Here is a 13230-nt window from a genome sequence, read left to right as displayed (position 1 = left end):
AGGTAAAGTTAAAATACAAAGGGAGTGAGAAGGATTTTGTAACCACACAAAAAACCCCTTAAAAATAAATTCAAAAAATAATAATTACAATTTCATATCTCAAAATATAAATAAAAAACAAAAAAATTTTAAAAACTAAAATGTTTCCACCATCATTCCCGTTCAAAAATAATTATATAAATAAATAAAAAAAAGTGACGAAAAGACACAATGCCGAGATAAAAGACAAAATGACGAAAATGAACAAAAAACACAATTATAACTAAAAAAACACACAATAGATCGCAAAATATAACACAATACCGAACAAAATATAGCACAACGTTGAGTAATATTACACAATATATAGAAAAATGACACAATATTAAGGAAAAAAGACACATTCAATAAAGAAAATAAACACAAAACAAAATGATAAACAAAAAGACACAATTATATTTTTCACTCAACATTGTGTATTTTTTTTTAGAACGAGAAAGACGGTGAAACATTTTTGTGTTTTTACTTTTTATTTTTTATTAAATTTTGAGTTGATTTTTTTTTATTAATTTTTTTATGTTTTTTTGTGGAAGTTTTTTTTGTGTGGTTAAATAATCCTTCTTATACTTCTCATTTTGTTTTCCTTTATATAAAACTTGACCCTAAAAATATATAAATACTCGAGGTCAAGTTTTTCTACGACGGGTTCACATAAAAGTTTTGCTTTTATTTTATTAACTTTTGACGATGTTAATTATTTTCGCGGTTATACGAAACGAAAACGAAATTAATTGTTTTCCATTTGGTTATATCTTCACATTTTTCTGGTCATTCCCACTTTGGTAGGGTCGTAAGGTGGTATGGGTGTGAAATGGAGGTCATGAGTTTAATACCCATATTGTACAAATAAAAAGAAATTAGCTATTCAAAATATATATATATATATATATATATATATATATATATCTTCACATTTTTCTAGTATAATTTATACCTAAACGGTTTCCGAAATCATTGTTTTTTATTTCTTTAATATATGTATACAGTTTTCCTTAGTCGTCTTCCCTAATTCTAATTCTACACTTGAAGTCGCCGGAGTTCCATTCTCAGCCCAAAATTTCAGGTAGGTTCGTTCATTAATGTTACAACTTGGCTAGACACTCGACAATCATTTTATAACAGTATAAACAATTATTCTTTTCCAAAAGTAGTTGATGAGGCTCCATCTGTTGGATTGTTGTACCAAAACCTAGTGTAGGGATGGAATAATAATAATAATAATAATAATATGAACCCAACGGGAACATACTGGACAGGTATACCTGTTGGGTATGACATTAGTTTTAAAAATTTTCACGTGTATGGGACATGTGCGGGATTAGGTGATACCCACCTGATTACCCGAAACCATATATCCGTTTAGCTGAACCAAATACCCAAAAAGTTTGATATTTATATTTTGTTTTCCTTAACCTTTGTTTAGTATACTTCATTTTAATATTTGTAGCTCATTATATAATAATTAGTTTTTCTCTTGGGATATGTATTGAATGATATTATCTATATATTGTATGTTGCAAAATGTGTGCATAGTAGAATTATAATGATATTGTATGTTTAACTCTTATACGTATGTAATATATCTTATTTTTATTTTGTAATAGTTTTAATATAAATAAAAGATATACAATAATTATAATTGTATAAAAAAATGAAATGTACTTGGAAATCTCAGCCGATATTTTGCTAACATACTAACGGGTATACCTGATACCCACGGGTATGCGCGATAGCCCGACGGGTATTGGGCCAGGTATGGGACTGATTACCAATATTTGGCCCGAACCCGGTCCATTGCCATCCCTAAGCGAGTCACTAGTGGCTATAACATTCGCTCAACATTTAAGCTTCAATCCAAAACGCCAATTTGTTCGTAAAATTTGAACTCCTGCATCGCCTCCTACGAGTTCAGTGTAATGTGAACTCATCTTTGTCATCCATTCCTTTATATAAATCTGTCACATGTTAGGTGTTCGAACTTCATATATTGTATGTATATGCATATCAATTGTGTGGTTAATGTTTCATTTGCATTGTGAATGTTGAAGTGAGAATGCCATCAAAACCGAAATCAAAATCATATCGGCTAAAAAGCAAGAAGTTCAAATTCGTTCCAAAATCCAAAAAGCAATGGCAACCAACAAGGAACTGGTTGGAGCTTCCATCAGATCTAATGCTGAATATCCTCCAAAGAATTGATGTCATTGAGCGACTTGAGAATGCTCAGTTAGTATGCACTGCGTGGCGTGAAATCTGCAAGGACCCTGCCATGTGGAGGGTCATTCATATAGAAGTATATTCAGAGTATCCATTTGTAAGGGCCGTATACAAGGAGATGTGTAAGCTTGCTGTGGATAGAAGCCAAGGCCAATTGCTTGATTTAACCCTTATCCGCTGTTGTGATTCTGAGCTTCTTCAGTATGTTGCTGATAGGTATGACTTGTTACTGCAAGTATATGCTTTGCAATCTGCATTAGTGTTTTTTTAATCAATTTCAAATATGGTGCTTAATTGTTTTACAATATTTCAAAAGTTTTTTTTGTAAAACATATAAAAAGAAAAATGTAATGGAAGTTCAAATGGTCATATATCTAATGTATAAATCTTCACTTGTGTTCTATTATTGTTTTCCGTCTTTTCTAATTAGTATTGCAGACCTATGACGGTCGTTTGAATAGCCCGTTAATGACTTTTTGCTACTTTAATCTAACTTGGTTAGTGTTATATTTCTGTTAATGGCGTAGCAGTTTATGTTCTTTATTTCTATTAACAGATCAAGTCAGCTTAGACGTCTAGAAATCGTATACAACTTTGATGAAAATGATGTACTGATCAGTAAAGCTTTCAATAAATTATCCTTATTGGAGGAACTCAGCCTTGTGGGAATATGCATCATGGAAGAAGATATTGAAGCTGTTGGCCGCTATTGCCCCTTGCTAAAAACACTCAAAATGAACCAAAAATCACTTATATATTGGAAGGATGATGCTGATTATTATGGTGATGATGTGTACGTGAGTGCTTTCAATGAGATAGCCCAAGCGATTGCAAAAAACTTACCTAACTTAACTCACCTTGAACTCATTGGGAACTGCTTGAATAACAATGGGCTACAAGCCATTTTGGATGGTTGTTGTCACCTTGAAGCACTCGACTTGCGTCAGTGCTATTACCATGATCTAAAGACGGACTTAGGGAAAAGATGTTATAGACAGATTAAACATCTGAAACTTCCTCATGATTCTCTCGAAGGGTATCTACGTGCTTATGATATTGCAGATGACTCTGATGATGAATATGAAGGATGCTCTGAGTGTGATTACACATCCTATGATAGTGAAGATGATAATGATGATGACGGCAGCGATGATGGTGATGCTTTAGCTGATTATATTATCTTGAAAGAGATGATGGCTTTCATGGACATGTTTGGATAATTTGTTATGAGAAAGGTAAGTCGTCGTATAGATGTTACCTAAACATTTATAAATGTATATCATTATGTATTATTAATATACTAACAGTGGTTTATGTTTTTGTTTTGAAGGTGTAGGTAGTGGTCTGCGACTGCAGGAACAATACAGTCTTCTTTTTGGCCATTTTGAGGAAAGGTAATTTGTGTCACTAATATCCTGCTGGTGGTATCTTTAATGTTAGGAAAGGTAATTTGTGCCATACGCCATATATCAAGTTTTATTAGAAGCAACTAGGCGGTTCTCCAAATGCATGTTGTCTTACTATCGATTTTACCTTTCACATATGAGTAACTGCATATGATATATATACCTTTCAACTTTGAACTGGAAAGAATTTCGTTGATGGTTGTGGAACTTTTTTGAATCGGTCTTACCAACTATGATAACATTTATTGTTTATCTATTCATCGTCACTCAAACCACCCTCACGCATAACATGTTTGCGTATATAGGTTTGAAGGTTATCACTTATTAGTACCCCAAAGCTCTAACTTAACACCTCTTGAAATTCAAAATGATAAACTTTCTCTGCTCCTTTCTTCACCCATTCTAAAGCTCTCGGATCTTGCCATACGCCTATGTAGGCTTTGCTCTAGCTCGTGAACAATAATTGGATTTGTCTATGTAGTGATCGACCATATATCAAGTTTTATTAGAAGCAACTAGGCGGTTCTCCAAATGCATGTTGTCTTACTATCGATTTTACCACATATGAGTAACTGCATATGATATATATACCTTTCAACTTTGATTGGTTATCCGATGTAAAATCATTTTGTTTTATTGAGTCTGTGGGTTATTCCCTAGGTGCGACCGGTTCCTTGGCTTGTTTAATTGTTATATAAATTAAATTTTGCAGTTGTCTTTCGGTCCAATAGCATGAGGTGATGGTTAGTGTTTGGGATCTTAAGGTTTCAGGTTCAAAACCTGACTCTCCATAGTGGTTGGTTTTCTTCTTTATGATGTTCATTGGTGAGTTAAACCTGGAGCGTCAAAATCAATATGAGTGGTTGACATCTCGTTTTAAAAAGGCTCACTCGGGTATTGGGGGGAGTTTCAAATATCGATAAAAATAAATATATTAAATTTAAGTTTTATGTAACTAATTAAAAATATGTAATTGAATGTGTTTCATATGTGTTTTGCCATTTAATGGTTGTTTTAATGCATAACTAGATGGTTATGGACTTAACTCATGTTTAATGTTTATATAGCGTTACTAAATTTCTTTGCTTGCGGTGGCCATCATATGTAATGAGGTTTCATCGGTTGTACTATTGGCATTGCCAATTGTACTATCCATTATGTGATATGTGAAAGAAGTAAATCATGACACGTAAGTGATAAGGTGGTAAATGTGCTTTCACCGTTCACATTCGCTAGAGAGTGTTATGAAAGGTGTGAGTGAAAATAGGCAAAATAGTAATTACACAGAGTAGGAGACGTGCGACTGGTTTAATAATTAACTGAAAACTGAAAAAGTAATAATAATAATAATAATAATAATAATAATAATAATAATTGTGACCTGGATAATGACCAAAGGGGCAAAGCCCTTTCACGGTGATTATGTTACAGTGGTAAGAGTGAAAAATGTCAGACTAAACGTACTCCCATCTCTTGTTAACCATATATTTCTCCGAACTTTCATTTCCCTTAACATTTGTAATTGACGTGTTAATCCCTTTTACTTTATTTTATAATTCTTTCAAAATATCAAATAAAAAACTATTAAGTTTATTTTTTTCTTACGGTCTTTTTATATTTTTATATATTTTGATTATTGATTTTATTATTTTATTTCTTTAAGATCTATTAAAAGTTATTTATTTTATTTTTTGCATTTTTGTTTACTTTCTCTAGCTAGTTTTTATTTTTTTAAAATATATTCAAAACAATTTGATTTTTCTTGTTAGTTTCACATACATGAGATTAATGTTACCTGAGAAAAGAGCCGGATTTGTTCATCAAGTTATATGTTATTTAACCATTTTATTTAAAAAAACAATATGATTTTTTTATAAAAGAATGTAAACTATCTCTTAATTTAAAAAAGACGCTATCCAAAAAGGTTAAAACAAGTACAGAAAAAAAACATTTATTTTAAAACAAGAAAAACAACGTTTTTTAAATAACAAAAAAAAAACGTTTTTTTAAGTAAGAAAAAAAATGTTTTTATTTTTTTAAATGCTTTTAAATATACATAAAAAGATAAATAGAAAAAAAAATGTTAAATAAAAGATAACAAAATGACAAAAGAAACAATAAAAATGTATGAATCGTATTAGTATAAAACTTGAGAGAGAGAGTATGTTTAGTAAAAATGGATGGGAGAGGGTACGTTTAGTAGCACTCGAGTGAAAAACATGCTGAGTTGACTTGACGGTGGGATTTCACACCCCTCAACAGACAATCTTAAAGCTAAAAACTTTGTAGTTGTAGAATAAAAATGTTGCTAAAAGGCTTTAGTGGATAACGTTTCAAGCAACACCTTTTATATGCCACTAAATGACTTTTTACGTAATGAAAAACCAACAAAATCTAGCCACATTGGTAATTGTGCTGACAAGTTTAGATCTTAGAGTGAAATTCTCTGGCTTACACTCTGCATTCTCGAGTTTTTAATTAAAAGAAAGGAAAGTATAAGATTGGATAGGATGGAAGAAGAAAAGAAAGTACATGCATATTATGCATTCTCAAGTTTAATGAAAAATGAAAGAAAAGGGAAGAAAAGAAATGGTTAATTACATTCTTTAGTTTAAATGAAAGGAAAGGAAAAGAAAAAAATGTGTAGTTTTACAAATATAGTCTTTTTAAAACAATTATTAGATGTAGATGGAAGGGTAGAGTGATAATTTTAAATATTTATCCTTTCCTTTATTTCCAAATCATGCCAAATTGGCAAGAAAACTTTAGGACTTAAAACACCCAAGTTTTCCTATCATTTCTTTTATTAAAAAAACTCAAGAATGAAGATTCAAACTAAAATCTTACCATTTCCTTTCTTATCCCATGGAAAAAAAACTCAAGAATACGGTGTTTCTAGCGTCACATTGGCCGCTGTTAGTATATTGACGAAATTCGTAGACAACGTCTAATGCGAATTACACCACCTCTTTTTATCTTCGCACGATCGATGTTTCACCTTGGTGGTTTTACTCACAAAAGTGCCAATATTTGACCCGTTTTTGTCCTTCATGTGGCTGGCGGATAGTGTACGTTTGGTACGTTAAACTGGTTAACGTTTATAAGTGGAAAATCAAAGTGAATGGTTATTTTAATACACTTTACAATTTGAATTGTTTATTGCGATTAATTTCCTAGAAATAATATGGTAAAAATCAAATATTACAGAAGAAAAGAAAATATGCCATCAATCTCTAAAGATGACTAGACCCCTCACAACTTTGATGACTCCATATTTGGATACACAGGAACCCCATGTCCAGTCCACCCCTACTTTCTTTGTTTCATTTTTGGACAAGTTAGTCAAACATTTATAGTCAAAAGTCAACACAAGTGTATTTTAATATTCATTTATTTTAAAATACAAGAAAATGGTCAAAATATCTTTCAATAAACTCAATAAATATATAATTTGGTCAGGTTATACTATAAAATGAAACAAAAATAAGAATAATGAGATATATTTGTACTAAAAGAAGAACAACCCCCCCCCCCCAAAAAATTAATAATAATAATAACAAAAAAAAGTCATAACTCAAATTTAATAATAAACGAAAAGTAACAACACAAAAATATTTCTACCGTCTTCCTCGTTCTCAAAAAGGAAAAAAACCCCAATGTTGAAGAACATAGGTTATTGTGTCTTTTTATTAATAATTGTTTTTTGTTTATTTTCGTCAATGATTGTGTCTTTTTCCTTGACATTGTGTCTTTTTCTTGATATTGTGTTATATTACTCAACATTGTGTTATATTTTGTGATATATTTGTGTCTTTTTTATTTATTATTGTGTTTTTTTGTGTTTTTTTCGTCATTGTATTTTTTTTCTCGGTATTGTGTGTTTTGTTTTTTTTTTGGAACGTGAATGTCAGGAGAAAATTTTTGTTTTTTAAAAATTTTTGTTTTTTATTTATATTTTGAGTTATGATTTTGTATTATTATTTTTTGAATTATATTTTTATAAGGTTATTTTACACAAATACTTCTCACACTTCTTATTTTTGTCTTCCTTTACATTTTAACTTTTCCCATGCATGGTTAACAAGATATGGGATATTGAAAAAGATAATTATATAATGTTCGGATTCTGGATAGTGAATTTCAAAAGTTATAAAGTAATGATTTTAAAACAAATGGATGAGTATGCTTGATTTGGGTCAAAAGTAGGCACTTACGAGACCAAAACACATTGTGGCTGGGCTCAGAAATGATATAACTGGTTTTACTGAGTGTTTCAATAGAGTTAACTAGTTAACCTTACAATTTCATAATATGCAACTTCCGATCGTATAGGAAAGACCGTTGGGTTAAAACTTTTAATCATAGGTAAATGTCGGCCGTTATAAGTCTTTGATATATAGTTTAAACAATAAAATTTACCTTGAGTTTAAACCAATGGTATTACCGGTAATACCGTAGGTTCAAATAATAACCGTTTGCCCAATTTTCCGAGATTAAATGTACCCGCTACTTGCCCGGCATGGCGGCATCCGGTTTACCTGATATAAACTGGTTTTAAAATATTTGTATGACCAGAAAAGGTAAGGTAGGTTTCTCTCTTTGAACCTTTGTGCCTCTTCTGTTTTTCCTTGAATGATCTGGTTAATTGGGGGGGTTCTCACAGTGGGTTTGACATGGGCTCTTTGTTTGCCAAAACTACGTAGCAGATCCACATATGAGATGTCACATCAATGAACAGTCCGGTAGTAACTGATGTTCTCTAAACATCCTTATTTGCAAAAACCTATGAATCTATGAAATCTGGTCTTTTATGCTTTATTTGAAATGCATAGGAACTGAAAGATACAATCAATCCACCTTTGACATGAAGGTTTAACCTCTCTATTATTTTTTATTAATTTTTTTTATCATTGCCTGGATAAGTAATCTCGATCGTAAGCCAAACCATTACCGATCATTTTTTGCATTTTAACCAAAATATATACATAAAAAATATATATGGTTGTTGATAACAAACTAATAAAAGATAGTTAAAATATTTACATAAAATTATCAACAAACAAGCTAGTCTTCTTACTGAATACGGTGTATGAAACAAACGGTTGTTGTTAGATATTCAGTTTATTGAGTTTTTGCACTCTAGGCAAATCTCATGTCGACCGTGATAAGAAGATTCATGGTTGGTTTATAAGGAATCTCCCACCTCAAATATCATCAACGTGTTTTGGGCCGAGCTAGATGTGAAGCAAAACGATACTCCACAGTTAAATGTGATAAGGTGGGAGTACCATCAAGATTGGTGACCACCCGAAAAATCTCCGAGCAACCAAAAACAAAATCATTAACTTTGGATTGTAGATCAAACATATATGTAGTACGATATAGGATGTTACAAGTTTTAAAAACAATTTACAAACAAAATTACTATTTTCAATCAAAGAAAATTTTAATAAAACATATTCATTCCCTTTTAGTTTTTTATAATTGGTATTAGAGCAAGTTTATCCAAGTTTTTCACAATTAAAAGATTTTCAAAACGTTAAGCTGGATTCATGACTCAGAATTATGTAGAGAATTTAGGGCCCGGCTATAAGGGAGACCGGGTGGTCGACGGACCCCGGCCCGACACCCTAAAGGCCTAGATTTTTAAAAAAAAATTTTATATATATATATATATATATATATATATATATATTTATTTATTTATGAAAAACAATATGTATATATAACGTTTAAACTTAATTACACAACCACTAGCTTGGTTTAGTGACAAATGGATATGGCTTCCAATTAAAGGTTGTGGTATCTAACCTCACTTGAGACATTTTAACGCTATTTTTATATAAATTTTTTTTTCACATAACCAAATCATAAGGCCAAAAAAATTAAGGCTTATTTAAAAATTAAACTGTTTAAACTCAACAAGATACCTCTTTTTATTAACGTCTAAAAAAATTTTCGCCTTCGGCACAAAAATTTTAACCGCTCTCGAAGCCAAGCCTGAGAGAATTCCACAATTAGACCACCTATGATTTATAATAAAGATATTTTTAATTGGAAACAGGGATTTGAAACTTATATATAAGCCGAAGATGTTAATTTTTATGAGATTATTGAAAATGGTGATCTTACTCCGACAAGGTATGATGAAAAGAGAAGGTTGCAACAATTAAGCCCAATTTTTTTTTGATATTTTCGGCCCATATTTTTCATAATTACTTTTGATCCAACAATTAACATTCAAACGTGTAAACTTTATAACCATTTTTTTAAAAAATTGAGTGCTTTTGCATTAATTTTTTAATATGGATTAACTTTTGTATTATTTTTTGTTATATGAATCATTTAGTTTTGGGTTATTTTTGAATTGAAGTTACATTTATAGAAATTATAAGGTAAACTATTCAACCGGTTGAACCTCCTGGTATAACCCGGTTCAACCGGTTGTACCATTTTTTAGCCAATCCGATAAAAATAAAATACCGGTTTTTAAAACATTGCTATTAACTGGATAAGAAAAACTTTAATTAACCTGTGGGAGATGTTATAGAGGGTTAGATGAAATAGACCAAAGGATATTGAGAGGAGTCTAGGGTTATTAGGAAATTAAGTGTCATGCATCTAATCACAGAAACTAAATAAGATTAAATGAATTGAGAAGGACAAGAGATAATATGAAGTTGTCTTGGGCATGTCAAAGCCCCACAAGGAAAGAAACTCTTATTCACTCTTTTGGAAAGTCTCTTGTTTCCCAGCCCTTAATAGAAATACCTCTCTTTCTCTCTCTCATATTCTGTGGTTCATTAAATCTCTTCATTGTTAACAGAGTTCCTGAAAGCAATTTGAGAGAGATCTAGAATAATGGGGAGAGGAAAGATAGAGATCAAGAGGATAGAGAACACAAGTAACAGGCAAGTCACTTATTCAAAAAGAAAGAATGGAATCATCAAGAAAGCTAAAGAGATCACTGTTCTTTGTGATGCTAATGTCTCTCTTGTCATCTATGGCTCTTCTGGCAAGATGTATGAGTACTGCAGCCCCAAAACCAAGTATGAATCTTCATCTTTCATCTTTTTCTTTTTCTCAACCATTTTAGGGTTTTCTTTCTTTTTATGGGTTGATGTTAATTTTAATATTTTATAGCTTGATTGACATGCTGGATCGATACCAAAGGCTTTCTGGAAATAAGTTGTGGGATGCTAAACATGAGGTAGGTATAATTTGTAAGTCTTTTGTTTCTTGTGTTTTCATGGAAATTAAGATCTGGTTGTTCTTTGTATGCCAAAAAGATGTTAAGTGAGTTGTTACATGAGTTCTACGGCCAGATCTATAAATAGGTTAAGATCCGGGACTTTATTTTAATAAGAGTGTATGAGATGTTACATCTATTGAACAGATCTGGTAATAAACTGGTGTTCTCTCACTTCCCTTTACTTGCAAAAACCTAAGATATCAGCTAGTGCTTTATGCTTGATTTGAAATGTATAGGAAGTGAAGTATATTATTATCCACTGACATCTAGGTTTATAATATGTCTTTACTTTATCAAAGAATTTCTTGAATGGTGACTGATGTCTTTTCTTGATGATCTTGGCAAATATTTATAGAATCTGCAGAATGAAATTGACAGAATCAAGAAAGAAAATGAGAGCATGCAAATTGAGCTTAGGTACTTCAATAATCTCTCTCTCTCTCTATATATATATATATATAATATAATTTGTTCTTAAATGTTTTGTCCCAGGCACCTGAAGGGGGAAGATATAACATCTTTGAACTATGAAGAACTAATTGGATATGAAGATGCACTTGAAAATGGACTTACTAACATCCGTGAGAAAAAGGCAAGCTTATTCAAAGATACCTTAAACGAAACATACACTAATTTTGGTGCATATATTTCAATATATGATGTTCTGATGACTTGTATGTTTTAAAATCAGAACAGGATGAAATCCCCAAAATCATGAGAAAACGTGTAAGTTTTGGTGTTATTACAAATTACTAGTTTCAATCACGTTATTTAAAAAGTTTACTTAGTTTAAAGTAAGCTAAATTTCTGTACCATGTGCGTTAGGAACAAGCTCTAGAGGAGGAGAATAAGCATCTCATTTATATGGTGGTAAGTTCGACGATCGCGCATCTAACAACTCTATTATCCATGTTCTTTATTTTTTTATATTTTGTATATGCAGCAACAAAGTGAAATGGCAGCCATGGGAGATTACCAATCACATGAACCCTTTTCATTCAGGGTCCAACCAATGCAGCCTAACTTGCATGAGAGGATGTAGTAATATTGTATTTGCTTGGATGCAAGCCTATATATCTAAACTTATGATGCTATAATGTGTTACTGTTAAGGTTTGTAAGACATTAACTATGGATGTGTTTTGGTAAGGTTTGTTGTCAATAATGGTACACTCCTATGAGTGGGATGTTTGTTGTAGCTTTGTGTTTTAAACTCATGATGATGGTCATCATTAAGTTGGTACCTATATAATCAACTACTAATTAAGTTTGTAATTTTTGGGAGAAGTTGCAAGGTGCAGACTTCAGGCTTATAAGCACATAGATTGGTCGTGCTATTTGGTAAGAAAAGCTTACTATGGTATCTTTGTTATGTTATAATTGTCGAATATGTAGTTAAATAGGAGTATTTTACTTATAGGTTTGGCGTGTATATTAGTGGTATCAGGGAGGTGTGCATTAAGTAAATTATATGACAAAATTTACCGTATGATTTGAGCTCAAACTAACATTATAAAATAAACTTAATGAAAAACATAATTGATACATAACTAACATGTAATCTTTGTCTGTTTTGTATACTCCACATATGTGACTTAAACAACCTTCTGAATCGTACATGTATGGAACTTTCAAATTAAAGTTTTTCGCAAATAAGAAAAAAAGATAGGAAGTTGTTTCTCCAAAAATAAGAATTATTTTTCTGGTGAAATTTCTAACAAATATATCGACCCATTAAATTAGACCAAATGATCCTTTTATATAGGTATCGAACCAACACTTAGATCGTGGTGAAACATCGTAACATGTACTAAACAGTTATTGGTTTAACCGTTGCATTTACATCAGTATATATAAGAACTCCACTCGGTAGCAAACTTAGCATCTACAGAAGTTGCGAACTACACAATGTATCACAATTTAGTTGCTACTAAGTACTAAGACCAGTTTCATTCATAACCCGAAACATTTCATTAAAAGCAAACTAATTTCTCTCTCATAGTCCTCTAAAAGCCAACCAAACTCAATTTTTCAAACCGAGGACCAATTAGTCCATCTGTAGCCTTATGGCTTTTCTGATGTCGTAGGTATGAGTTCGCCAAGAGCATGTTGTTTCAGGTGGAGACAAGGGGTTATGCGAGTTGTGGATTTCCTCATGGGTGGGTAGGTGGGTCGGATGATCACGTTTTGGTTCTTCGGATGGAAGGTTGATCCATTTTTAGGGCATTCCCGGTTGTCTAAGTCTTTGTTGTGCAAAAATTTAAATTGTTAAAAATACATCATACTGTGGTGACTCTTTACATACATAACCTCCATC

General features: G+C 31.6%; 2 protein-coding genes across 2 annotated transcripts; both read left to right on the top strand.

Annotated features, from left to right (window-relative positions):
• The first annotated feature begins 1070 nt into the window (after positions 1-1070).
• Positions 1071-3691, top strand: LOC143577408 (putative F-box/LRR-repeat protein 9). The gene is made up of 4 exons (XM_077061245.1): positions 1071-1102; positions 2088-2472; positions 2813-3495; positions 3593-3691. Exons 2-3 carry the CDS (start codon positions 2093-2095, stop codon positions 3474-3476), a joined length of 1044 nt encoding a protein of 347 aa, XP_076917360.1. The 5' UTR covers positions 1071-1102; positions 2088-2092; the 3' UTR covers positions 3477-3495; positions 3593-3691.
• Positions 3692-10322: 6631 nt separating this feature from the next.
• Positions 10323-12188, top strand: LOC143577407 (floral homeotic protein PMADS 2-like). The gene is made up of 7 exons (XM_077061244.1): positions 10323-10711; positions 10806-10872; positions 11270-11331; positions 11407-11506; positions 11611-11640; positions 11740-11784; positions 11858-12188. Exons 1-7 carry the CDS (start codon positions 10524-10526, stop codon positions 11954-11956), a joined length of 591 nt encoding a protein of 196 aa, XP_076917359.1. The 5' UTR covers positions 10323-10523; the 3' UTR covers positions 11957-12188.
• Positions 12189-13230: the final 1042 nt, after the last annotated feature.

The sequence above is a fragment of the Bidens hawaiensis genome, unplaced genomic scaffold (assembly GCF_021521415.1).
Source record: "Bidens hawaiensis isolate Kalapana, Puna unplaced genomic scaffold, B.hawaiensis_p1.1 tig00028552_1, whole genome shotgun sequence".
In the NCBI taxonomy this organism is placed as follows: Eukaryota; Viridiplantae; Streptophyta; class Magnoliopsida; order Asterales; family Asteraceae; genus Bidens; species Bidens hawaiensis.
The sequence above is the reverse complement of the archived record's forward strand: the minus strand, read 5'-3'. Positions and strand labels throughout refer to the sequence as shown.

Coding starts and splice junctions, on each gene's coding strand:
- LOC143577408 (XM_077061245.1), top strand. CDS start 2,093: ATGCCATCAAAACCGAAATCAAAATCATATCGGCTAAAAAGCAAGAAG. Junction 2,473..2,812: donor CTTCAGTATGTTGCTGATAG/GTATGACTTGTT, acceptor TTCTATTAACAG/ATCAAGTCAGCTTAGACGTC.
- LOC143577407 (XM_077061244.1), top strand. CDS start 10,524: ATGGGGAGAGGAAAGATAGAGATCAAGAGGATAGAGAACACAAGTAAC. Junction 11,507..11,610: donor CTAACATCCGTGAGAAAAAG/GCAAGCTTATTC, acceptor AAATCAGAACAG/GATGAAATCCCCAAAATCAT. Junction 11,641..11,739: donor CCAAAATCATGAGAAAACGT/GTAAGTTTTGGT, acceptor CATGTGCGTTAG/GAACAAGCTCTAGAGGAGGA.